At 53.2% G+C, this 26,099-nt stretch overlaps 2 protein-coding genes across 5 annotated transcripts in view; both read right to left on the reverse strand.

Annotated features, from left to right (window-relative positions):
- LOC122383033 (probable phosphorylase b kinase regulatory subunit beta) overlaps nt 1-26,099 on the reverse strand; it is a 56,257-nt gene that overhangs the window by 22,528 nt on the left and 7,630 nt on the right. For 3 of the 4 annotated variants that reach the window (XM_043369092.1, XM_043369091.1, XM_043369090.1), the window contains 7 exons: nt 14,539-14,736; nt 14,104-14,239; nt 11,892-12,099; nt 9,175-9,371; nt 8,677-8,836; nt 8,200-8,397; nt 7,501-7,639 (listed from right to left, as the gene is read on the reverse strand). In XM_043369092.1, coding sequence (XP_043225027.1) covers nt 7,501-7,639; nt 8,200-8,397; nt 8,677-8,836; nt 9,175-9,371; nt 11,892-12,099; nt 14,104-14,239; nt 14,539-14,701 — 1,201 coding nt within the window. In that variant the 5' untranslated portion in view covers nt 14,702-14,736. Of the gene's footprint in view, nt 1-6,504; nt 6,523-7,500; nt 7,640-8,199; nt 8,398-8,676; nt 8,837-9,174; nt 9,372-11,891; nt 12,100-14,103; nt 14,240-14,538; nt 14,737-26,099 lie in introns of all 4 variants that reach the window. The other variant, XM_043369093.1, reaches the window with a different exon arrangement.
- Nucleotides 21,978-25,444, reverse strand: LOC122383034 (bladder cancer-associated protein B-like). The gene is made up of 2 exons (XM_043369094.1): nt 25,261-25,444; nt 21,978-23,756 (listed from the first exon to the last, which is right to left on the reverse strand). The coding sequence occupies exon 2, from the start codon at nt 23,744-23,746 to the stop codon at nt 23,510-23,512; it is 237 nt and encodes a 78-aa protein (XP_043225029.1). The 5' UTR covers nt 23,747-23,756; nt 25,261-25,444; the 3' UTR covers nt 21,978-23,509.

The following is a 26,099-nucleotide window of genomic DNA, read 5'->3' on the forward strand; positions in this document are numbered from 1 at the left end:
CAGGACTGCCAACAACACAGACGTTCACATCGTTCCGATCAGACCATCCCTGAAAGACGGTAAAACTTTCTGCATTTAGTTAATTTGTGATTATCAGACAAAGACATGATTTCACTATATTGGTGTAGAAACGATGCTGTGTATTTATGTGGCGGTACCGTATGGCCTGAACGGCATTACTTTAAAATACTCTACCGCTTCCCATTTCTTTCAGCTAGTGCAGAAAAATAGCCAACTCAAACGACGAATATGTGAAGCAAAGTGCTGCGAATAAAACAATGCGTTGTCTTTCAGAAGGGTATTAAAGCGAGACATTTCAATCGTCTTTTTGGTCCAAAATATAGTTCAGCTTGCCACCCTGCCGCGTAAAATCAAACAGCTCACTGTGTTCCGCAAACAAAGATAAGCAACGCTCCAAATTAAAATGGCTTATCTGAAGTGCGCCCGCACATTTGGCTTCGTTCCAACAGTTTAGGCTTCAAAGGTCACGACTGCCGAGATAACACCGCTTTTCATTATGGTTTTAGAGGAATCCAGAAAAACAATAAAAATAAAATAATTGTGGCGTGAAAAAGAGAGATGAGGAGGGACAAGAAAAACGCACATCGGTGCTTTCAATAGGACATTCAAGCATTCAGGTGCTTTTAAATAATTGCAAACTCTGTAAATGATCGAAAAACAGGGCATCGCGTTAGCCCAGTTCACCACAATAACCAGAAACCGTCAACACCTGTTTTCCGCTAAGGTCTCCGGTTTGTTTTGCGGTCACTGAATTACAGCTTGATGTGCATAAACAACCGGGCTCTCAAAACCACAAAATACTGTAATGTCATTACCTGAGCATGACCGTATGTACCTACTGTGCACTCAACATAATGGTCTGTTCGTTTATTGCAGAGAGTTGCCTCATTCAATAAACAACAAATTCGAATGTTTGAAATGCTTACTCAGCTATGAGGCAACTCCACTGAAGTTTTGCTATCTGATCGAGCCGACAAGCCTGCAACTACAGCTATGGCCACTCCTGTTCAGATGCAGTGCCCCTGGCCCAACTGTGGGTTCCAGACTCCGGCGCTTGACGGGTCAGTGGGCATCCAGCTCCTTCAGATGCATCAGACAGCGTCGCACCCACCAACCGCTGCTGCCGCCCCTGAGAAGGCCAAGTTACCAACACTGGAGGTCTCGCCAGATGGTGTTGTAACAGACACGGCGCTGGGGGTCTTCAGGCAGCAGCTCACGACCTACAAGCGAAGGGCCGGCATATCTGGCGATGACCCAGACACTGTCTTGCAGGCGCTGCCTTCGCCTGCGTACAGCCTGTTGTACGCCCGATTTGGTGCTGGACTCACATCCTTGAGTGAGCAACAACTCCTGACTCATATCGCAGACCTCATGGTGCGACCGGAGAACCGGCTATCCCACATCCTCAAGCTCCAGCGGATGAAGCAAGATCCCGGTCAGCCCGTGGCGCAGTTCGCGGCGAGGCTGCGTGAGGTGGCGCGACAGTGTCACTTGGTCGTACAGTGTCGTTGTGACCGGGCAGTAAGCTTCGAGGAGGAGATGGTGCTATTCCAGTTCTTGTCGGGCCTGTGCGACACCGAGGTGCAATCAGAGTTGCTGACTCAAACCCCGCTTACACTTGCGGCGGCCGAGCAGTATGCAGTGACGAAGGAAACCGCCAAACGGAGCCAGCAAGCTATCCAGAGTGAAGAACTGGGTCGGATTCGCTCATCGTATCAAAAATTGAAACTTTCTGGACCCCGCACCAACGCACCGCCACAGCCAAGCGGCCAGGCATCCCACACAGTCTGTCGCAACTGTGGGGAGGCTGCCCACGACCACCGTCGCCAGTGTAAGGCAGCCAACCACCTCTGCACCTGTGGTCGTCGTGGCCATCTGCCAGCTGTTTGCCGTAGCCAACACCGGCCTCGTCAGCCCGCCCGTAGAGAAACAGCAGATGAGATTGACGCCACTCTCCTAGAGCTGAGCTCCCGGTTTCTCCTGGAACCGAGCAGCAGCTCCATCGCCGACGCTGGCCCAGCATCAAACCGTCTGCCGGTGCAGGTCCAAGTCGACGTGGCCAGCCTCCCATGCACCGACCGGGCCCGTGACAGTGTCGCGGTCCCGCCACCAGTTACGTGCGTGGCAGTGGCTGACACGGGTGCCACAGTGACCTGCTGCGGCCCGGATACCCTCAGCGCCCTAGGTGTGCGGCGGTCGTCCTTGCTGCCGTCACGTATCACGCTCTCGACCGCCAACCGGGCCCGACTTACGATCTGGGGAACCCTCCCTGCCACCATCCAAGTGAGTAACGGGGGCCGGTCGGCGTCTACGCTGGAGGCTGTGTATGTGGCGGAGGAATTGACTGCACTGTACCTCTCTGCCCGTGCACTCCAGGCGCTGGGCTCCATTTCCTCCGAGTTCCCCTACCCACCTTCGGGTAAACCAGGAGCTGTCTCCGCGCTCGACACCGAGCCGGCTGCTTCGGCTCCGTCTGCACCTGACCTGGCACCATGCGGATGCCCTCGCCGCGCTCCGACACCCGAGCCGCCACCTCTGCCAGATAACCCCACCGATGCTGACATCCCTGCCCTGAAGCAGCTGCTGCTCGACCATTACGCGTCATCCACGTTTAACACTTGCTGCCACCAGCCCCTCCCCCTCATGCACGGCCCACCCCTAGAGTTCGCCGTGAAGCCTGGCGCGACCCCTCACGCCGTGTACACACCAGCTGTCGTTCCCCTACACTGGGAAGACAGGGTGCGTCGGGACCTTGACAGGGACGTCGCCATGGGGGTACTGGAAAAAGTAGATGTCAACGAGCCAGTCACGTGGTGCTCACGAATGGTAGTGACCCGCAAGCACAACGGCGAGCCCCGCCGAACCATCAACTTCCAGGCCCTCAACGAGGCCAGCATCCGTCAGACGCATCCCACTATGCCCCCTTTCCAAAAAGCCATGGCCGTGCCCGCGGATCAGTGGAAAACCACTACAGATGCCTTCAACGGCTACCACTCCGTCGCCATTCGCGAATCGGACCGCCACCTCACGACCTTTCTGACACCATGGGGCAGGTACCGCTACAAAACCGTCCCTCAAGGGTACAAGGTCTCCGGAGATGCCTACACTCACCGATTCGATCGGGTCACACTGAATGTGAAGTCTTGTGACAGGGTCATCGACGACTCCATCCTGTACCAGCCCACGATTCGATGCATGTTCCAACATGTGGCGGAGTATCTGACGCTCTGTGGCCGAAACGGCATCCTCCAGAACCGCGACAAGTTCGTGTTCTGTGAAAAGACCGTGGACTGGGCCGGCTTTCGTCTGGGCCCTGACGGCGTCCGACCGTTGCCGTCCCACACGGAGGCTATTCGGTCGTTTCCGACGCCGACCTCGGTGACCGACCTGCGATCATTCATGGCTCTGGTCAATCAAGTGTCGGCTTTCTATGCCACCCAGCCTAAACTCCTCCCCTTCCGCGCCCTCCTTAAGAAGGACTGTCCTTGGTACTGGGACGAGACTCTGGACCAGCTGTTCCGAAACACCAGGGAGGTCATCGCTCGGGAGGTGGAGAAGGGAATCCAGTCGTTTGACCGCGCCAAGCCCACGTGCATCCTCACGGACTGGTGTAAAACAGGACTCGGGTACGTCCTCCTTCAAAAACACTGTACCTGCACCGAACTCAAGCCGACCTGCTGCCCCGCTGGGTGGCGTGTGTGTGGCGTCGGGTCTCGGTTCACCTCTAGCGCCGAGAGTCGCTATTCCCCAACAGAGGGCGAGGCATTGAGCGTCACCAATGCCCTCGAAAAAACTAAATACTTCACACTCGGCTGTGACCAACTGGTGGTGGGAACCGACCACAAACCTCTCCTGGGTATTTTCGGCGACCGTTCCCTGGACGGCATAGACAATCCTAGGCTGAGACGCCTAAAGGAGAAAAGCTTCGGCTGGTCCTTCTCTCTGGTCCACGTCCCGGGTCGCCTCCATGGAGGCCCCGACGCTCTCTCGAGGTATGGTGTGAGAGAACAGCGCGAGGGGTCCGATGACAGCTTGGTCGAGTCACAGATCGACGAGCTGTTTGTGGTCGATGAGGACTACTCTTTCCATCACCTATTCTCTCTAATGGCACGCCCGCAGGATCCAGGTGATGAAGACGACTCCGACATTCTGTGCTCGGTGTCGCCAGCACTGCAGCCGATCGACTGGCCGACCCTATCTCGGGCGTCGGAACAAGACAGCATCATCCGCCAGGCAGTTCAGATGGCAAACACCTCATTCCCTGCGTGTCCGGATGGTTTCCCTCATCCACTCCGCGCTCTTTGGCGCATCCGGCACGACCTCAGCACGTCGGGGCCCGTCCTTCTCTTCCACGGCCGACCTGTCATCCCCGAGGCTCTCAGGTCCCGTGTCCTAGACACCCTCCATGCCGCACACCAGGGAGTGACTGGCATGAGGCTACGCGCGGAACGCTCCGTGTTTTGGCCCCACATGTCCCAGGACATTGAAGCGGTCCGGCAACGCTGCGCGGCTTGCAACAGACATGCGCCATCACAGGCCGACATGCCGCCTATCCCACCAGCCACGCCGGAATATCCCTTCCAACACGTGGCTGCCGATTACTTCACGTACATGGGGAACACATACGGCGTCGTTGTTGACCGATTCAGCAATTGGTTTCAGATCTGGCGCGGCATCAGCCTAAAAGACGTCCTCATGGAACTCTGCCGCGGTCTGGGGGTCCCCGAAACACTCACAAGTGATGGTGGGCCTCAGTTCATGGCCCAAGAGGTAAAGGATTTCCTCGTTCAGCACGGGATCCACCACCGCCTCACATCGGTCGCTTTTCCTCACGCGAACTGCCGTGCTGAGGTCGCTGTGAAAACGGCCAAACGCCTCATACGGGACAACGTCACTGCTGATGGGTCCCTCGACTCTGTGAAACTCACTCGCGCACTCTTGCAGCACCGCAACACCCCTGACAGAGACACCGGCTTGTCCCCAGCTGAGCTAGTCCTCGGGAGACAGTTGCGGGACTTCCTCCCAGGGCTACCGCTGCAGCCCCCCCTACGTAACCACAAGGATCTCAGCCAGACGTGGCAAGATGTCGCATGCTGGAGGGAGAAAGCACTAGCCAAGCGCACCTCTCGTGACCATGAGCGTCTGCAAGCACACACTAAGGACCTGCCTCCACTAAAAGCTGGCCAGCATGTGCTGGTTCAAAATCAGTCGGGCAACCACCCTCGAAACTGGGACCGCCGTGGAGTGGTGGTGGCCGCATTGCCGTTTCGGCAATACCAGATCATGCTCGACGGATCACGACGGATGACCCTACGCAATCGGAAGTTCTTGCGCTCGTTTGTACCCCTCGCGCACACGACACCTACTGTTCCTCTTCCCGCGCCCAGGCCCCACCCCGCCGATCACGGTCTGCACCACCCACAGCTGCGACCTGGCACTGCTCAGTCTTCGCTGACTGGCACACCACCGTCCCAGACCGACGGGGCTGAGTCACTCCCGCCCCCCTCGCAGGGCCCCAGTCCAGAGCCAGATCCTGCAAACGCCGCCTCATCGCCCCCGGCGACCCCTCCAGCTGTGGCCCTTGAATCAGGGACGCACTCCCCTGACCGACAGCCTACTGATATACCGGTGTGTCTCCCGACTCCCTGTCACCCGTGCTCGCGTTCCCTCACCACCCCTCGCTCAGACCGGGAGCTGCCACCGTCCTCTCGGGGTCGCCGACGGTTTGCACGTGATGTTCTGGATCTGTAGTATCTCTGCGCCACCTATGTGTTGCTTACCGACTACTAGCGCCCAGTGATGCACAACATGTACCCGACAAGCGCCCGGTGTGCGCACTCGTGTGTTCGTCGTCACTGCGTGTGTTTTACGAGTCATGTGCGCACTCGTGTGTTCGTCGTAACTGCGTGTGTTTTACGAGTCATCCAGTGTTTCTTTCACATGCGTTCCAGACCTTCCTGTAATGCGGATTATGCCATGTCTCTTTTGACCATCATGTTGCTTACTGGGGAAGTTACCACGTTCATTTTCATTTCTAGCTTCCGCAACAAGATCTCGTGCCTGCGTTTCGCATCCACTCGTTTCCGTGGGGGCATACCTGAGCATGACCGTATGTACCTACTGTGCACTCAACATAATGGTCTGTTCGTTTATTGCAGAGAGTTGCCTCATTCAATAAACAACAAATTCGAATGTTTGAAATGCTTACTCAGCTAGTCATCAGTCACCGAAGTAAACTTCTCTGTCATGCATATCAACAGTGCGACAGCCTGAAACGAAAACCTTTGAAACTCACCAAGAGACTGAAATGGACAGAGACCATTCACAGACCACCAGAACACCAAATAGACCACCGATATGCATGCTATCGGCTGGACACAATAGCGTGTGTTCGATCATGCCAGGGTGCGTTCGTAAAGAAACGTAGGGAAAACATCGCCGAGGCTGGGAAGATAGGTAGGTTACAGTAGTCAGAAAACTTACCGCCGAACGAATCTTCCCCTGAAAATCACCGAAAGGTGTTACTACAAAGCCAAGCCGGACAGCAACTGGCGCGAAACGGGGAGCATAAAACTGACTGATATGCAAAACACCCATGGTACAGTATGTACCAACAGAGCAAGACTACATGATAGACTACTGTGTTGTTAACTGAAGCAGCGGTGAGACCAATTAGTACCGTTAGCAAATGCAGCTGCAAACATACGAATGTCCCCATTAGAAACAACGGGTGTGCAATACCACCACATTGATAGTGTTTTCTAGCGCTCATGTTCTATCACAGCTGGTTTATATGCAATGTAAGCCGTATGTAAAGGCAGACAAGACAAGCAACAGACAACACAAAACAGACAAGACAAACACACTCTGTCCACAATTAACTAAAAAGAGATCACTACCTCCCGCCAGTACCTACGAACATCTCAGTCATGCATGAGTAAATCGGATGACAAACGCAATGTGGGCAAACGAAAGGTCCCGAACTTGCATCGGGTTTCTTTTTGCGAATGTGTGTTTGACAAAGCATGCACCCACCCAATGTCAGAAACAAAACCATTACTACCCATAAAAATAACTCGATTCATGCTTGAATCAACAAAGGTACCGTGTAAAATCCATATAGATTCTAGCCGGATGCAGTGCTTAAAACATCGTCCCATTCCTTGTGCTCATCAATACCCCAACCAGCATAAACATTACTCCCCCCCCCCCACCCCCCACCCGTGACCCAGGGCCGGCGAATACCACACTTCCTCGCGTACCGACCGACCCGCCACCACACGCGCTGAATTCACCCTACACACACCAGCCGATAGAGAACCTTCAGTTCAAGACGACGGCTAACGAACAGCTAGTGACAGCTAAGGAACAGCTCACGACAGCCGGGCTCCGTATAGCTCACGACGACAGCTAAGGTACAATTCACTACGACAACCAACGTGCAGTCCCCGTTCGACAGCCGCCGTGCAGTATCCGTACCTGTGCGTCTGTCGTAGTGTATTAGCGGCCTCAGCAGCTGTTTGTACTCATCCACCTGTTTCTTGTCACTCCGGAACACACCGTCGATGATCATGTACATGTAGAACAGCGGCCACTCGCTCTCGATACGCTCAAACTTCTGTGGACGTGAGAGAACGGGGCAGGGCACCGGGGACGGGTCAGTACGCTGTCTTCGACTGAGTCCAGCTCAGTCACTCAAAGTTCTGTGGGCGCGGGGGAGGTCGGGGCAGGGTGCAGGGGAATCGATCAGTGCGCTGTCTTCGACTGAACTCGGCTCGTGACTTCGGAAAGGGACTATCTTCTGTCTGAAAAGTAATGGTACTGCATAAATGGCAACCGCATTTCATGAAATAAAACATAGGCAATTCTTATACTCATGGCAGAGAGGGGACCAAAAGAAAAAAAATGTACGTCGTCTGTTGATATGATCTGCAGTTAATGGGTTCTACAGCCGAATAAAACATAATTATGGCCATGGTACCACGCTTTCTCTTTTACGGTCTATCATGACACCATAAATCATATCACTAGAACAGCTACTCTTGCTCATCATCATTCGCGTACGTATTCAATGGTCTCTAGTTAGTCTCTACATCATTGCCACAGACATCCTAGCCTGTCCCTCAAATCATCTTCACATAGGTATCCTAGCGCCTCCTTCCATTATCCCGTCACTACCTGAACGGTGCTGTCCTTGTAGAAGCGCTCCGAGCTGTCCTCCAGTACCGTCCCGAACCCGTCACGGGCGAACCGCTTGAAGCCGTGTCTCCCGCGCAGCTTCTGCACAATTTTCGACTTTGTTTTGGAGTAGAGCAGCTGGTCGTGAGTGCCAAACGCCGGGAACGAGATGGCCATCATCAGAGCCATGTCGCTCGACTGGGGAGAGAGAGAGGGGAGAGAGGGGAGAGGGTGGGTGAGAGAGATTGTCAGGCCATTCATCACCTGATGCAGCCATAGCAAATTCAGCAAACGCTGCAAATATTACACACGAAATACACCAATTCTAATACTGACATCAGCTAAACACTCCCACTCGTAAGTTTCAAATAAATTAATCACACCGTATAGTTACTTTAACTCTACTTCACCTCATCACATTGACTGATCACCGCCGTAACACCCAGCGCCGTTTCCCACTGCCCCTTCGCTGCGTACCGTGGAGCTGGACTCTCTCGGCAGCAGCGTCTCGAAGATGGTTCGGTTGCGGTTGTGGGCGTCAATATCGACATAGACGACCGACTGGGAACTGCCGTGGTCTCCGAACAGATTACAGCCGTTCACCGCCTCCAGCGCCGACTTGGCCAGGCCGATCGAACTGCGGCGAGAGGGGAAAAGTCAGACCGATTGAACTTGGATATAGACGAACAAAAATACTTCTAGGCAGAGCAAAATTCAGTGGAATTCCAAACAATGCGGGCCTGACGAATCCAAGAGTCGAGACTGAAAACGGCATATCGAAATGATACTTGCATGACGCGTGCCTGAGCCAACTGTCGTTACAACACTTTTATATACACCTACATATATGATCTGGCTGTTGGATCGCAGGCACTATCATCGATAATTCGTATTGCCGACACCAGCCTCTCAAGTATCCCTACCCACACAACTAAGCCCTCGTCTCTGCACCATCCCTGTGACCCTCTCCCCCACCTGGCGTGCAGCTCGGACGATCCGTTGTTGTACTTGCTGCCGCGCTGCCACATGCCAAAGTCTGGTGTCCGGTAAGCCCTCTCCACGTAGTACACCAGGTTCTGTACCAGGTTCACCTCGTCGATGGTGAAAACGATCTGCAGCCCGGAGGCAGTCATCTGCACCAGGAACAGCAGGTACAGCGACACTACGTCGATCTGGAGACGAAACAGAGCGCCAGGAGCGTCAGATGAGCGCCCGGTGGGCGGGGGGGGGGGATATCCCCGGGGGCGTGTAATGAAGAACACTTATTGGAAATTGTCCCCAGCGGGATAGGACAGTCAGACGCAGGGCAGATGTGAACAGTGATGTGTGGATAATGAGTTTGTGAGACTGATGGAGCGAGAAGCGAATAAGTAACAGATCCAGATCGAGAGAGTACCAGATCGTTAGCATGAAAACACGGCCTGAGTTCGATACGTTTAGCAGGGGTTCGCACGAATAAAGCAAACTGCGACGTGGGTGGGTCAAAAAATAAGCGTCAAATTATAAACAAAGTGCTTATCCCACAAGTTGACAGGGCTCAAAGTAAATACGATAAAAATATGCATTGCTGATGAACGGCTCAGACACAGATAAGTAGCGCTGTGTGCCGCAAGAGGAGGGCTATCCCATTTCCTTCTTATCCCACCGTCCTTCGCCCCAAGCACGCCACATTAAGGTCGAACGTCGTCTCTGCAACTATCCGACTGTGCATTGCATGGATATGAAATTAGAAAGCGATCCAAAGCCCCTCAGCAGCCGAAACATGTTTACCGTTGCACACAATATGCCCAGCAACAGACCATATGAGCCTAGAAACCCCGAAAGCCTTCTGGAACAAAAACTGCAGAGTCATGCTCAACAACCAGTCTCACTGCTCCATGGCTACCATGTTATTTCCATGCATGTCATTGCGGAACAGGGTGTGTAATCGGCTTCGGTGCATTTCGGCATACATTTAGCTTAGATACGCGGTGCCGCACGCGCCCGGACCCCACTCCGAGACTGATATCGGATGAATAGGTTAACGGGCGATAAATCAGCAAATCGTCCGGCGTTCAATGACAGACCAAGGTCACTGCTGGCTGGTGGCACTGTCCGGCCAAGGACCCGGAAGGGAAGCATTGCCGCTGTTGTCAACACGTGCGGGCATGCTGCAGCACTGACTTTAGACTTCCGGCTATGGAACATGATTTCCTAACATTATAATATCGCGCAATAGATTAAAAAACTGACACACGAAAAGGACAGGCTACAGACAGGCAATTGGGGCGGTGTTGAAACCACTTGAAGATGTGAGCTGAAGAATTTAAATTCGATTAAAATACAGGATAAGCATTCATGAAGATCCATGACGGATCCGTCGCTCTTATGAAATAGTTAAATCACTTTCCATGGTTTCGATTCTAAGGTGTTGCCATTATGTAAGCTACTTAGAGAAGGAATATCGTGGAGGGAAAGTAAAAGTGAAAGCGAGGAAGTCGCAGGCCCTTTGAATGGGGCCTCTTTCCATTGACAGCTTCAACTTCAACTTCAACTACTTTATTGGCCATCACATGATTCTCATACATCAGTCCAGTTAGCGAGGACAAAATTCAACAAAACTCGCAAGGGTAGAGCTAAAATGTTACCACAAAGCAAGCAGCTGTGTTTGGGATTACACCAAACATTTAACGTAAATCAATGCTTCAGCCTGTTGTAATACATAATAAGACCTCAGCTCAAACCACAAACAAGGCAGGACAATCAGGACGGCTTAGTCCGGTCTCAAGACATTGTGGCCAAGAGTGAAAGTGCTGAGTTCATTGATGGATTAAATTTGATGAGTTTCTGAAACTTAAACCAGTACCTGCGTTGATTACTTGAAACCGGTTGTAAAAAGGACAGATTGTCCGCAAGTGAATGCTAGTGAATTCCTCAATCGTGCTTGGCTTACGTTGAGATCAGTAGAGCGTTGTCGGGCAAAACTCCTTTTCCAGATCGCCCATCGCCGCATATTTACCGAGGATAGTGAAACTTCAATAGGTTAGGAGCAGTACGTGTTTCCAGTTAGTGACACCGAGTCGACACTGCACTACAGTCCACTGTTCACAGAGTTGAATCGTTGCTAGGGAAGTGAATTCACTGGTAATATTCGTGACGCGGAGACGACAGTGAGTGCACCGATGTGGTAAAAGACCGGGTGGCTAAAGGGCAGAGTGTTAAGCCCTGATACCGAACATTCAGGAAGTGTCGACAGAAAGCTGGTATCTGCGGAAAAGTACAGTGAGCAAAGTCTATTAATAGTCCGTCAGATTCCGCAATACGTCCAAACCTGATGCATTAAATACGTGGTTGTTAATGTATTTTAAAGATCAGGGCATAGCGCAGTTTTGAAATAGCATTAGACCAAAGTGAGCTAATCAAGTGGCAGCCACGAGTCGTAAATCATTATAACCACAGCAAGGGGATTACCGTTAGACAAAATAACAACGAAATACAGCCAGTCCTGCGTTGATGTTCCAAGAACTAAATAGTAAATAATCAAACTACTCCATGACGTAATGCATCCAGGATTCATGACAAAACAGCCGGGTTCCACTGACGTAGTATGTGTCAAATTTCCACCGATTGTACGGTTAAAATCTCGCATACCCCACCTCATCCCCTCTCAACCAAATCAAACGCCTCCACCAGCTCCTCGCCTCCGCTCTCACCTGTAGATGATTGTACTGCTCACATGTGAGCACCTCGTCGCCGGTGACCAGGTGGAACTTGGAGTGCAGCGCGTTGTGCGTCGTCTGGTTAGCTTTGAAACGCTCCACCTTGTCGGCCTGTTTCATCCAGGAGCGCAGGATGCCGCGCATGCACTTGACGACAGACTGGCCGAGCTCGAACGTCTTGCCGCGGTCGTCGTCAATGCGTCTGGGGAGACAGAGTCCGTCAGACTGGTTGGGTGTGAGGATAAAATAGGCGGGAGGGGGAGGGGGAGAGAACAGAATATGTCACTGGGCAAGCTGAAGGAGATTTGCGGTGTATCAGAGGGTAGAACTAGACTATGAGAGAGTGGGTCGGCCTCGGGATATGTTCAGGTTGACTAAATCATGATGGGAAACATAAGCAGCCACTCATTACAGTACAGTGTATTTACAGGCCATTCCACATGGTGGGTTAATGTCATGCCTGAGTCAAAATACATAAATGAGACATCGATTAAAAAGAAAAGGGTGAAAGAAGCACGATGTACACTGATGAGTAAACATAAAAATTAAAAGCACGTATCCAGTAAACGTAAGAACTCAGCTCAAGTTTCGGAGCTGGTGACGGCCGACGGCAGGCGGTTCCAGGACGAGGCCGCCCGGTAAGAAAAGGCGCGACGTGACATGGCCAGCCGAAAGCCCGGAGGCTCCAGCATACCAGCCACTGTCGCTCGGGTGGTTCTCTGGGATACATCGGCCCGGGCGACAAACAAGGACCGGACCGCGGCGGGAGCTCGCTCGTCCTTCAATGCGCCAAAGACACGGACGCAGTCGTGGTGCACGGTCATGTCACCTAAACCACGCCAGCCCAGCTCCTTCAGAATTGGCGAGACATGGTCACGCGCACGTGCCCCCGACACGATCCTGGCCCCGAAGTTTATCGCCCTCTGCACTCTCTGAAGGTGACATGCGGCGGCCCCGCCCCAGACGGAGAGGCAGTATCGGATATGTGGGAAGGCATGACATTGGATAAGAAGCTGTCGGGCCTCGGGGGTAAGGTGATGTCGAATTTTATAGAGACAGAAAAGGATGGAATTGCACTTTTTGACAACAGTGGATATGTGCGCTTCCCAGGATAGTGTTTGGTCGACCGTCACGCCCAGCATCTTCACGGAAGGAGAGGGTGTTAGTATATGTCCAGAGATACTTAAGAGACACTCATTAAATACACGGTATAAAAACTGGCAGCCATAACAAAGACCATCAACGGTCACATAGCCGTTCATGTATCATGGGTAGAGATATCGACTGTCACTGCGTTCAGTCACGTTTCCGATCAATCGATATATTCAATCACGTTTCCGCTCTATCAGTGGGCCAAAGATCAAGTGCGCATATCGGCCGAACGGTAACGTCAGTTGAGCTGCGGACAACGCGGGGGAATGCGAGTTCATAAACATGGACCATCCCGCCCTCAGGGGACACTAACAAACGGCTGCCGCGCACAAAAACCCGCCTCCCTGCGCGAGCGGCGGCGCAGCCTTGAGCCGCGGCCGGCCGGGGCACGGCGGGTAAAAACGATACACATTCCGCCACGGTACAGCACGTGCCCGCCTCAAGGCCCGAGTCAGCCGTCCCCAGTACTTTAAACATTGGGACACATTAAACAATTTTATGTCGTGAAGTGAATTTAAGATAAACTATTACCAATACATTTCATTTTTTTTCGTATCCAATAGCAGTCTCGTTTCAAGAGCTCATACCAACAGCACTCAATGTAGCGCGATTGATGTGTCAAAACGTTTGGTCTGATGATGATGACAATTTGGGGGTTTAGGGCGCTGGAACGTTTGGTTTCGTGTAATTTATTTTTGCTCATATGATAACTAAGCTATGCGATAAGCCACACCTGGCCACACGTTTCTTATTATAGTTCTACGTTAACCACTGTCAACACATTACACAACAAACTCAACTTGTGTCATCACATCCAGGGATAATGTGGTCACAAGGAGACATCATCCCTGCGACATCGAACCAGGGACGTCAACGCAGGACATTAACAATACATCACTCGTGAAGTCGGCTCACTTGAAGGCCTGGTGGAGACACCAGATTGAGAAGGCGCATCAGAGACCGTATCGCATGTGGATAACGCTAGATGGGAAGAGGATATGGGTGCCAGATCACTTGTAAGTTGTACGCCTGGTTAGAGAGGACAGCAGCTCACTTGTAGGCCTGGTGGAGACACCAGATGGAGAAGGCGCAGTAGAGGCTGGTGCGAACGTCTGACACCACCCGCTCCGCCGAACTCTCCGGGAACTGGCCGGTCATGAAGCTCTGGTTGGCAATCAGCTGCCGCTTCACTGAGGAACACAACGCACAATACTCAGATAGGGTGCATTTTCGGGGTACATCGATACTGATTTCCTGGTCTTAGCACACCGGTACTTCACATTGATCCTCAAACATCTAACACCGCATAATGATGAGCCGCCAAAACCCAGCACCAAACATTTACGAGTACTGTACACCACCATCCACACCATGACGCCACAAAAGATGAATTTACGCCCGACACTGACACCCATCTGCACACTCAGCATTCATCCGTCACACCCCAAATACCCGTTACACCCAAACCCACCCCGGCGGCAGCACTCACCGACGCCGTAGTAGTGGTCCAGCCTGCCGACGGTCTCGTCGTAGTTTTTGATGCGGCTGAACGTGTCCGGGTCCATGTCTCCGATACTGAATGTGCGCCCCATGCGGCGACTGTGGACGACGCCCGACAGGTAGGCGGCCGTCGGCGTCGGCGTTACCTTCATGGTTGGAATTGTGCAGATGGCCGACGGACGACGGCCTGATGAGCGGGGAGGGGAGGGCGAGAGGTCAGCAGGGTCAGCGCTCGGGAGAGCACTGGCCTAAGGGTGAGAAGAGTCACTAGCCATTTACGATACGCCTCTTTTTTAATAAACGACCACGAGGTTCGCTAAAAGTGACCGATCGAGTTAGGTAATGAACGGTAAAAGTTACGGGTAGTTGCATCAGATGGATACTTCCAACCAGGGCTGCGGAGTCGATGGATTTTCGGCGACTCCGACTCCGACTCCGACTCCGGCTTTCAAAAACCAGCTCCGACTCCGACTCCGACTCCGGGCAGAATTGTCGACTCCGACCGACTCCAACTCCCGACTCCGACTCCGCAGACCTGGCAGGGCTGTTGAGTCGACGGATTTTCGGTGACTCCGACTCCGACTCCGGATCGGGTTTCCAAAATCGACTCCGACTCCGACTCCGACTCCGGTCACAACTGTCGACTCCGACCGACTCCGACTCCGACTCCGACTCCGACTCCGCAGCCCTGCTTCCAACCACGGAAAGTTACCCGTTCTAATCTTACTGAGATGACTAATGAGTTTTCAACATCATAAATAATTAATGGAATAAAACGACTGGTTTTAAGTGCTGGTAACAGCTGGAAATAATTCTACAGACTCAAGTTTTGACACCTGCGTACTAAAGCGTTGGGCGGGAACGGCGAATCATGCCACCTACCGGGTTATGTAAGACCCACCAAACTTCCTTACGACGGCATGTCCGTCATTAGCTGCTGGTTACCATGGCAACAAAGTACCGGCATCACTGACATTGCGACATGCACGAGGCCGGCACACGTGCAGCCGGGGGCCCAGGGGCCACCGCACAGAGCTACATTCCGATCCGTCCTTGGGGCTGGGGACATCTCAGCGTGGCATTTAGTACCATTTAGCACCGTGCATGCAACCAATCCCCGTGGTAAATGGCTAACCGACAAAAATGGACAATGGACATCTTTCTTTAGGTATCCAAGCATGCGGATAAAAGCTACTCAAATAAAACAGTAATAAGTATTATGAAAAAAACATGTTAAAGATCAAAGCTGGAAATGCGCAAGTGTCAAAAATGGATCGGGTTGCTGCGCAATGCGCATCCATCCGTTGTGATAAGTAGCTCAGCGGGTGTTTCAGTGCACTGCGCAGTACCACTTGGTACACGGGTTGCGCAGATTGAGAGCTTTCACCGCCGGGTTCTGTCACAGTCTGTCATGTCGGTAATACCTCACCGAAATGCGAGGGTGGATCACAGCCGCTGTGGCCATGGGCGCGCTCACTAGGGCGAGAGCCGAGCCCGCGGGCGGAGAACCAAAATGATGGGCAAGGCAAGGGCAAGGACATTCAGTATGCATCCACCCATCGTCTTAAATAAGCGATCATAAGTTGCGATCAAAGATTATCGTCGCCATTTCATTGCACAATTCAAATGGAACCCCGGGGAATAACCGAACGTGTCCGAAGCTTCATCTATCAGGGATCTGACGGGCTAGTCAGTGTGAATCACTGCATTATCAACTGTAGGTGATTATCAACTTGCACATCCTCGGGAAGTGGTGATAATAGCACCGAGCATCGCAAAACGTTCATGAAATGTCCATGAGTACGGCTTATCCAGCTGAGCTCATCTCATATTTTGCAACGTCACCGCCGTAACTGGCTGGCAAGGCTTGCGGTGGCGCAGTTTTACATCACGGACGCGTAGTTTTACATCACAGCGACGTAGTTTTACATCACGCTAGAGAGCATGGCGAAACAAACGGGAGGGCTCCATCACTGGTCCTGCCAATAGCCAATAGCTAAACAAAGTTCCACCTTCTTCGAACGGGTGATGATGTGATGTAAACAATCTGACCACCCAGCTGTGGTCAGCGAATGGAACAGCACTCCGAAGTTCAAACCTTTCAGCTCTGACCCCACCTCGACCCCAGCCAGCGCGACATTCACGCAGCCGGCAGTGGTCACGGTGTAAAGACACGAGGCTGGCCGAATGTGATCACTTGATCACCACGCACCTCGCAGAACGTCGACTCCGAGATCGTCACGCGAATGGGAATAGGTAGTAACAAGATGTAATGGTGTCACACTTTGTTGTCATCAGTGATGAGAGACTGTGTTGAGACTAATTGGGGCGATAAACTGATGCTGGCATTAGGCTAGCGGGAAGGGCAAGGACCTGACCCAAAGCGATGCTGAACTACTTACAGGGGTGTTTTGTGTAAAGCTACAGAGATAACGACAATGACAAACAATGTTATGTCATAATCGCGACGTGACCTTCTTCGTGATGACGCGATTAGAGTACGGCTTTGCATAACTAGGCCACAGCGGACAAGGTCATGACCTCACAGCTTGGGAAATGCACCGACAGACTTTGTGACGCTCAGGCTATGGTCCCAGCCACCTCTTTACCGGCCAGTACCCACCGGAGTTCAAGCAGTGCAGTGTAGCTCACCCAATGGCATGCCAAGACACAGACAGGCCACGACCTCCGACCCGTCAGCCACCCGGCAGACGCGGTCTCGGGGTCAAGGCCCCGCGCTGGAGCAGGAAGCAGTCAGTGTGGGAGACTCTGGCCGACCGGCCGACCCCGCGAGGAACCGGTCACGGCTGCCGTCCCGACCCCAGCCCGGAGGCCGGCGCGGGCGCCCCGCCCCCCGACCGGCCGGCGCCACCCGTCTGCTGACCAGTTCTTTAGCCAAACATCATCGCATGTCGGCCAGCACAAGTGACCTCAGCTCAATGTAAACAAGTCGTGAAGCCCAAACAATGCCGTACTGATCATCCGTGGCACAGGAGTGCACAGCGGGAACCATCAGAGTGGTGCTGCTCAATTTTAATCGGTAGACAGCCTTCTAGAGAAAGATAGAAGGACAATCTTGATGGCAACTGCGTCGGTGCGCTTTACATAAGGGAACCTTGAGAAAGGTAAAAGTTAACTACGCGGATGCCTTTACTGCCTTCACTTTCTGCAACAATGACGCACATTTTCGGCAGCGGAGCCGCTTATCCCCCGGACAGAGCGTCATGGTAAAACCCGCCGCCATCTCCGGGCACCACCCGGCCCTGGAGGCAAGTCGGAACTCGCCGCAGACGGAGCATGACGCACCTGTGATCGGCTGAGTCACCGTCAGGTATACCGTGCACGAGCAGCGGCCGTGCACGTTGCACAGCCCGTGCACAATGCGGGACTATCTGCAGACGCTGACTCACCGTCCGTCACCCGGCGCTGACAGAACACAATGGAGATGAGCCGAAAATAGTAGCTACAGAGAAGGCAATCTTAATCTGAAAACGTCACGGATTCCAGTGACTAAAATTTGGCTAATACCTGCACGAAACGGGCTAATTTCCTCAGTCTATGAAGGGCTCAGTATTCCAGACTAGGAGGATATGGCCGAGTGACGGCGGGTCTGACACTCCCTGCAGTGGTGCGACTGTTGCGTGTTGAGGGAAACCATTTGGCTATCGGTGACTAGTGTAAACACTGGGCGCGCATGGTGAATGTGTGTGGGGGGGGGGGGGGGGCGGGGGCATCTCCTTGACACCGTTTAGATACAGTCGCAGAGGGAATGTCCAATGTCCACTAGCCAAACGAACCGCTCCCAACTCCGCAGAAGACGATTGAAGACGCAAAAGATGGATTGGCACGCGGTGCATCAGCCGGAGACGATAATTTCCATATATATGTGACCACCATCAATAATTCATGTAGACTCCTATCACCGTCATAGTGGTAAGGCAATCACTGTATGCAGTTGGCCTCTCACCATGTAGCAAAACCTCTGAATTGATCAACACTTTATGACTCGGACGGCGGAGGCTCAACTGGAAAGTCATGGAGCGCTTTGGAAGAAGCCGGGGAGAGACGGGGAAAGTGTAGGTACACGCGGCGACCCTGACCGCCAACCGCGCTGGACGGCGCCGTGAAAGGCCCAGCTGGCCGAACGAGGAGCAAGGGTGCCTACTCACCCGTGACGACAGCAACACACGAACGATCCGGCATTCTATGCTGGTGTGTTTTAGGCTTGAATGAGGCTCTGAGCTTGTTAGTTGTAAGCTCAACAAAGCACAAACGACCATGCCGCCAGCGGAGCTAGAGGGGATCAACATCTAAGCTGTTTCACAGACAATGCATAGTTCTGGAGGAAGGCGGACGGCGCGGCGGTCGCCTTGTACAGCCCGGCTGATGGAAGAACAATGCGGCTCTGGGTAGCGACAAGGAAGGCCGATGGGCCCCCGACATTCTGACACGCCAACTGGAGCGCGGCTCACGGCAACAGGGAAAACCGAGCTCCGCCAGGAAGGACCCGATATCGGACGGTGTCAGCGTATTTACCCAGGCTTGACGCGGAACACAGCCTAAATGGCTGCTGTTCCTTCAATGAACTGTGAGCTGCGCCGGGTGAACTAGAATAAAGCTATCAATTTGAACACGGCAAGCCCTCCTACATCAATAGGTACCTGTCGGCGCATTCAAATTTATCCAGCACGCCATTCTCGCGGGGTTCAGCAGGTACAAATAGATCCGTTGCAGGCAAGGCCATGTGTCGCAGGGTTCAGCAGGTAGAAATAAATCCTATATGTGCGTGGGAGCGTGAGTCCGCGGATCATACAGAAGCTTAGCTGCACGCCAGACCTCAGTTACCAGAAATCGCCGGATCAGAAATGTGCGTCATGGCTTGCGCCGGCTAAAATGTGAAAAAGTCGCGTTACATTACAATATTTACATTACAATTTACCACCATTTACATTTACATTGCAATATTCACTTTGGTACAGCTCCTTCACCGCTCTGTCACAGCCAGTGGCGGTGAAAATGTCGTATTTCTGTATAGCTATAACAAACTATCCAATAAATGGCGGGTAAATTGTGTCCAGCGAAGATCCCCCAGGCTCGTTTCTGGTTTGCGATGCAGACTTCAGACATGTTTGCACCATACAGCGGCCAGGCTGGTTCCCAGCCCATCGAACAGCTTCTAAGCAAACCACAGGTTCTATGCAACGCCTGTGTTACCGAAGACGAAATAAAGAGACAACGAACTCACGCCAGCTGCAAACAAAGCGGCCTTGGGGACTGGAGTCAAGGACTAAAATAGCATGTGGATGACAAATATTTTTTCCGTCTACCATCGTATTCATCGTGTAACCCGTTATTCGGCCGCTGTGCCCCAGCGATTGTTTCGCAATCACCGTTGATCATTCCTGAGTGAATAACCGATTAATTTCAAAGACCACGAACATGTCATGTCCGATGAGGAGGAAAAGCGCCGTTGGTCCACCCCAGGATCGTGCTTCGTTTTAGCAACCAAGGAGAACCCGAGGAAGCTGACGGTGTGCCAAACGCAGGCAACGCTGGCACGCTGCTAAGAAGACCTACAATCTGACGGGCATCCGACAAAAATCGATAGAACTCGACTGACAGCCTGACGGTCAGCCGACAAATTGTCGAGAACCGCTCTGTGAGACCGCTGGACGGGAGGGGCCGACAAGCACGAGTCGTGAGCCTGCGAACCCTGAGACTGTGAGTCGTGAGACTGTGTCGTGAGTTCGTCTCATTGTACCAGTAATCCCAGTAACGGCCAGAGCATCACGACCTGAGGCGCGGCGGAACCCCGTGGCCAGGTCAAGGTTCTGGACCAGGTAACATCTGTCTCCGGCGGACAGAATCCAAAGGCACGACAGGAACGCGACGGCCGCCCGAGATCAGACACAAGGCTGTCGCGTCGGACTGCAGCCCTGCCAAGAGAGCCGTCCTTCACATAGCGACAGCGGACCGCCGTGTCCTGAACGGATCAGAAGGAGCCAACACTGGTCTAACGCCCCCACGAACGGTCTGCCACTGCCGCTCCAGTCTTGGAGTTTTGAGTCTTGACCTCGTGTATCTATCTAGTCGACCATCTGTTGCCAACTAAACGGACGTCCGCCCGCCACGTCTGGCGGACCGGGAGGCCAGGTGTTGCAGACCCAACGGACGGACCACCGCCGGCCCCGCCTCTGGTGTGTCGTTTGAACGTACCTACCCGGGAACCAGGTGGACACCGGCGCGCCGCAGCTGTCCTGTCGATCCCGCCATACCGGACCGGGTCGCCAGTCAGACAGGCAGGCAGTGGACGGTGGCCGGGTAACGCGAGACGGGACAAAGGAGGCGGTCTAAGCTGACCTCAGACCGGACCACAAAAGAGGGTAGAGCGGCAAGTAAGCATGTTTTAGAGAACTGATACGCTTGTAAAATATCTGTGTATTGTAGGTTTACGCTTGCTCGTTGAAGGTTTCCGACTGGAAGTAATTCTACTTGAAACGCTTATTATGAAGACAAAGAACATCGATCGAGTGCGTGTGGTTCGTTTCACATTCTGTCGAATAACCGATAACCTCACAAAAAGTTCGTACGGGAATCAATCGCACCGACCGTCTGGCGATCACTGAGCAGACTTCGTCGCACAAATGTTTACATCTTCTTTTAGCAGGACGTCTGGCGAGAAGCGTCGCTGTCGTTCCTGGAATCCAACCGCTATAATCCGCCCAGGGCCGGGCTCGAGGTCAAGAGGTCAATAGTCGAGCGATGCCTTGCAGTTGTCAACCCTATAGTGATGAGGGTCTCCATGTCTTCGACGCTATTGACAACTCCAAACATGTTTTAACCACAAGATTCTGACGATCAATGCTCAACTGACTATTCCGCCAGCTTTTTACGATGTTTATACGACTTCAAAGCGGAGTTCCTGCTACTCTATAAAAAGAGGGCAGCGACATCGCCGCCTTTTTCCGACGCGGAAAGACCTTGCCCCAGTTGGAGTGAACCAGCGTCGATCGAACCACGCCTCTGCAAGCGCGCACTGTGCACGGAACTCCCCGTTGTGGCCCTGGGCAGTTTTCCTTGCACACAACTGTGCTCCACTTCCGTGGCAAGCCGGTCCAACAACCAGCGCTGGCGCCCAGCGGTTAGCACCCAGCGGCCAGCAGCCAGCAACCAGCAGCCAGCTACAGCCTTGGCCAGCGCAGCCTCGGCGATTGCATTGCCACGAAGCCGATTCTATCGAAATCGGCCGTCAACAAAGCAGTGCCGTGACACAGCGGCGAGGGCTCACCCCTCAGCCTCGGGCGGTGCGATGTGAATGCCAAGGTCGGGCCCAGTGCCCCAAGGAGAGCCACAGGCATCAGTGCACGCGCGTCGTTTCAACATGACACAGTGGAGGGGCGCGGGTTCGTGACGGCCAAAACAAGGTCATAAACATGAGCCATGTATTGCAATCAGATATAGACACACACGGTTGAGCACAGTATCGACACAGGGTCAAAGTACACGGTGAAAGGGCGAATGGCAACCGCTGCGGTCGGGTACTTGGAGCCCTCACAAAGCACAGCACACAATATTAACAGTGGATACCACCGTCCACCAACGCTGACTGGTAAATTCGGCACATTACACACAATCACAGAGAGTCGAGGCGTGCCTGCCTCTCGCAACACAATCACAGTTTGCGGTGTGACCAGTTTCCTCCCCTCCCCCGTGCCCCGCGCCCCGTCGGACCGGTAGTCACACTCCAGGGTCACCCCACCGGCCAGGTTCGATTACAGCAGGAGGCAAGCACCAGGTAAACCAGTTTCGGTCCCATCGAGCCAGTCCAGCTCCATGGAGACTTTTTAGGAGGACACGACCGGAAGGTACCGTTGCAAAGGCCGTGCAACTTGACCCAAAACGACCGCCCGATGCGGCGAAAATTCGGACACAAGTATCAGTGCTTCAAGTACTATGCTGGCAAGAAAACTATTTTCTAAGACATTCTGTAACTATTTTTTGTGTGTCTGGTAATGTCTGAACTGAAAGTACAAAGGATGCGAGTTCATCACACTACCATTTAAATAAATAAATTACAATGAACTAATGCCAACTAATCCCTTGCAATTCTAACATATCAATAGCACATACACTGAGTGATTAAAAGGCGTCCCAGCGCCAAAGCCAACCTCCTTCGATAACATTCGGAGCCGACAATCAGAGAACGCCGAATACATGTCTGATGGTTTGTTAAGCCATCACATCACTGACAGGTGAAGGGTAAATAAACGCAATTTTATCTTCAGGTACCGCTCTTCACCTTCCAATGACCCCAAACTTTCCACCCGGCTTGCGGTTCGGATGACTCCATACTTCTGCGTAAATCACCAGCATCACGCAAACAGAAGGCAATCTCAGATTTTCCGACATTCACCTCTGCGTAATCAGCATGAGCCGAATCCTTATTTGTTAAATGTGTGATGCCGACGTCGACTTTTTGTGACGTTGTACCAGAGGCTTCACATGATACTCTCATGTCGAATCCGGTAAGATTGATGATCAGGAATGATGGTGAAATCATGATTCGCAACGACGGCTTCTGTCACGGACAAAGACGTGACATGTTCTTGTCAGTAGGCCCAGCGGTACCGATTGTCAAGGGCAATCCCCGTCTGCGACTGTCCATCGGAATATGCAGTCGCTGATTCTGAAGGTCAGAACCGCAGAAGACTGTAGAAGTCCGCAGTCATAGACCTGCCGCCGACCCAAGTTTTGTGTCCGCGTCCCGCACTTGTGACCTCTGCGACGTTCAGCGGATACCCTGAGTAGCCAGCGCGGCACGGTTCGGCCGCACACCGCGTTCATTGATCACCCTCTGTGACACGGCATCGCGACACTCCGTGACGCGACGACCTGTCACACGCCGTCACACGGCGTCCTGTCACACTTGGTCACATGGTGCCAGTCGCCGCCGGGGTCGGTCAGACGAACTCATCCTCCTCGCAGCCGACGCCCCAGATGAGGCACCCGCCGGGGCCCGACGAGCAGAACACCAGCATCGAGGCTGCGAACACGAGCGTGCACACGATGCACGGCCGCTTCTCCAGGAAGAAGCCGACCAGGTAGAGGGCGACGAACACGGCGTGCGTGTGCAGCAGCGCCGGCTGCAGCGGCTTGGGCAGCAGCAGCACCGGCAGCAGCCACTGCAGGCAGTACATGGTGCGGCGCCTGCAACACAGAGAACGACGGAGTCAGATAGCGGGTCAACAGCACGGAGAAATGCATTATTCATAATGCGTTCCAAGAGCGCGGGATAACCTTGTGGCTAGTGGTCCCTGGAAGCTCTCAAATCATCGCCATCAGCAGCCAATAAATATCAAGCCCCACTTCCCAGAATAAGGTTGTTGGTCTAGATCTATGGATTGGTCTGAGCGTTGCCTGCTTGCAGTACTCAAATGTCTCAGAAAGGCTGATTGTGAAACGCGATGAAGGAGAGAGGATGTCTTTCGGCCCCATTATCAGCCGGGCACAGAACACGAAACTACAAGAGTTACGTAAGCTGTTTTAATTACTGTTTACAGTCATCCTCTCGAGTCCAGCACAAAAATCATTTCGCTGGCGACACCGGGTTTTTGGGCAACTCCGGCTGGGTGGGTTGCGCTAGCCGCGGAGGCAGCCTTCCGGGATGGGCCGCGCGGGTGGTGACGGACACAAAGCCCGTCCCGTCCCGATTAGATAGCGCAACCGCGGCGGCCGAGGCTCCGCCGTCAGCTGACGGGTCGGCTCGCTCGGTCCGCCTGTCACCAGTACGTGAGCGGCGCCGGCCGGGCGGCGGGACCGGGTGCTGGAGCAGAGCGTGCCGGCACAGGGCCTCTGCACTCTGCACCCTGCAGCCGCCAGGGGCCGGCGCCGGGGTGGGGCGGGGGCGCCCCGCACCAGACCACCCCGGCCCACCCCAGTACGCCCGCCCGGGGGCCCCGGCGACCGCCGCAGTGGCGTGAGGTGACGCAAGGACCGCACTGACGCCTGTCATCACACCGAGGGAGGCTCGGGGGCCAAACTGTGCTGCCAGGCACTGGGCCAAACGCAGAGAGCTAACGGGATTTTTGAAAGGAGGCTTGTCTCTATATTACAGCTACAACGCAACGGCTGAAGCGGTGCGCAGTTACATTATACGGACTCCAATAAATCTAATAAATGTCGCAGACGAATATGAAAACGAAAATTATGTAACAGATCTGAACAGGCTTCTGAACAATGAGTTATATAACCTATAAACAGCTCAGAATACTAACAAGGAAAGAAGGACCGAGAATGATTACGTCATCTCGCTCTGAAGGCAGAGGCCGTCGGCGGCGACGGACACGCACAGATAGGGACCGGGATCCGGGTCTTAGATGCTGAAATACAGTAGTGATAAAGCGATGTTTCGTGCAACGTATCCAGGGAATTCCACTTTATATAACATCACAACCATAGCAGAGTAAAATCATCTTACTTATCATGTAGGAAAAACGGTGGGGCAGCTATCACCGAATATAAAGCGTATCAAAGGAGCTATTTCAAATGAGCTGCATTATATGCATACGCCACATAATGCATGTCATACCCAGCACAAATTAGTACAATTAACAGTATATCGTATTATACAAACAACTACGTTGTGCTGTGCACGACGTCCTGCTGCATGCGGCTCACGCTTCATCATTTTCACCCCCCAGTATCAACTCACCTCGTTCAACCTTCACCAATCTGGTGTCCGCTCTTGCACTGGTCACTGATCACCTCTTCTCTCCACACAGAGCGCTCAACTCGGCCAGGTCTCAGTCACCGTACACTCGCCCGGCCGGCGTCCAACGTCAGACTGAGCGACCGCGGCGTACGGCGTACGGCGCCGGCGCCGGCCGTCGGCCGATGACGCATTCGGCCGCCCCCGCCCCCGCCCTGAGCAACGTCACAGCCGGAGGGACGGGCCGGGGGAGCACCGCGACATCACACGCCCACGGCGTGACGGCGGTGGGTCAGAGTCGGTTTGGGGCGGCGCCAGCCGGAACAGAGGGCAGGACGGTGAAGGGGAGGGTAAGCGGTCGATACATATAGTGAGGAGAGTATGCGAGTCGCAAGGTCAGCACGGCAAGGTTGCCACACACAAGAGTAAAACAAATCGAGCAAATTTGTTTTTACCCTTTAATCAAATAAATCCATGTATGGACACACCAAGGGTAATTGGTAACCAATAAATGCGGCATCAAATATACGAATAACCACAAAAACTTTCTTCGGAAAAAGTGTAAAAAAAAACTAACAAAGCACCCAAACATGACCTTTTAAAAAAGGCAGTCGTGGACAATTAATTGTAAAATGTGTAATGGCCAATAGGAAAGTAATTTTGCACACGGTGCAGGTAACTCAAACACCGTCTAAATTTTTTTTCCAATCGAATACGCGACTATATATGCACAATGGCTTGCCTTGAACTCTGACGGTAACCATCCTTAAATACTTCACGAAGCTCGAGCCGGTCGATCCCAATTCCTTAAGAAGAGGCCTTACATACCACCATCCTGGTAC

The sequence above is a fragment of the Amphibalanus amphitrite genome, unplaced genomic scaffold (assembly GCF_019059575.1).
Source record: "Amphibalanus amphitrite isolate SeventyFive unplaced genomic scaffold, NRLGWU_Aamphi_draft 000153F_arrow, whole genome shotgun sequence".
In the NCBI taxonomy this organism is placed as follows: domain Eukaryota; kingdom Metazoa; phylum Arthropoda; class Thecostraca; order Balanomorpha; family Balanidae; genus Amphibalanus; species Amphibalanus amphitrite.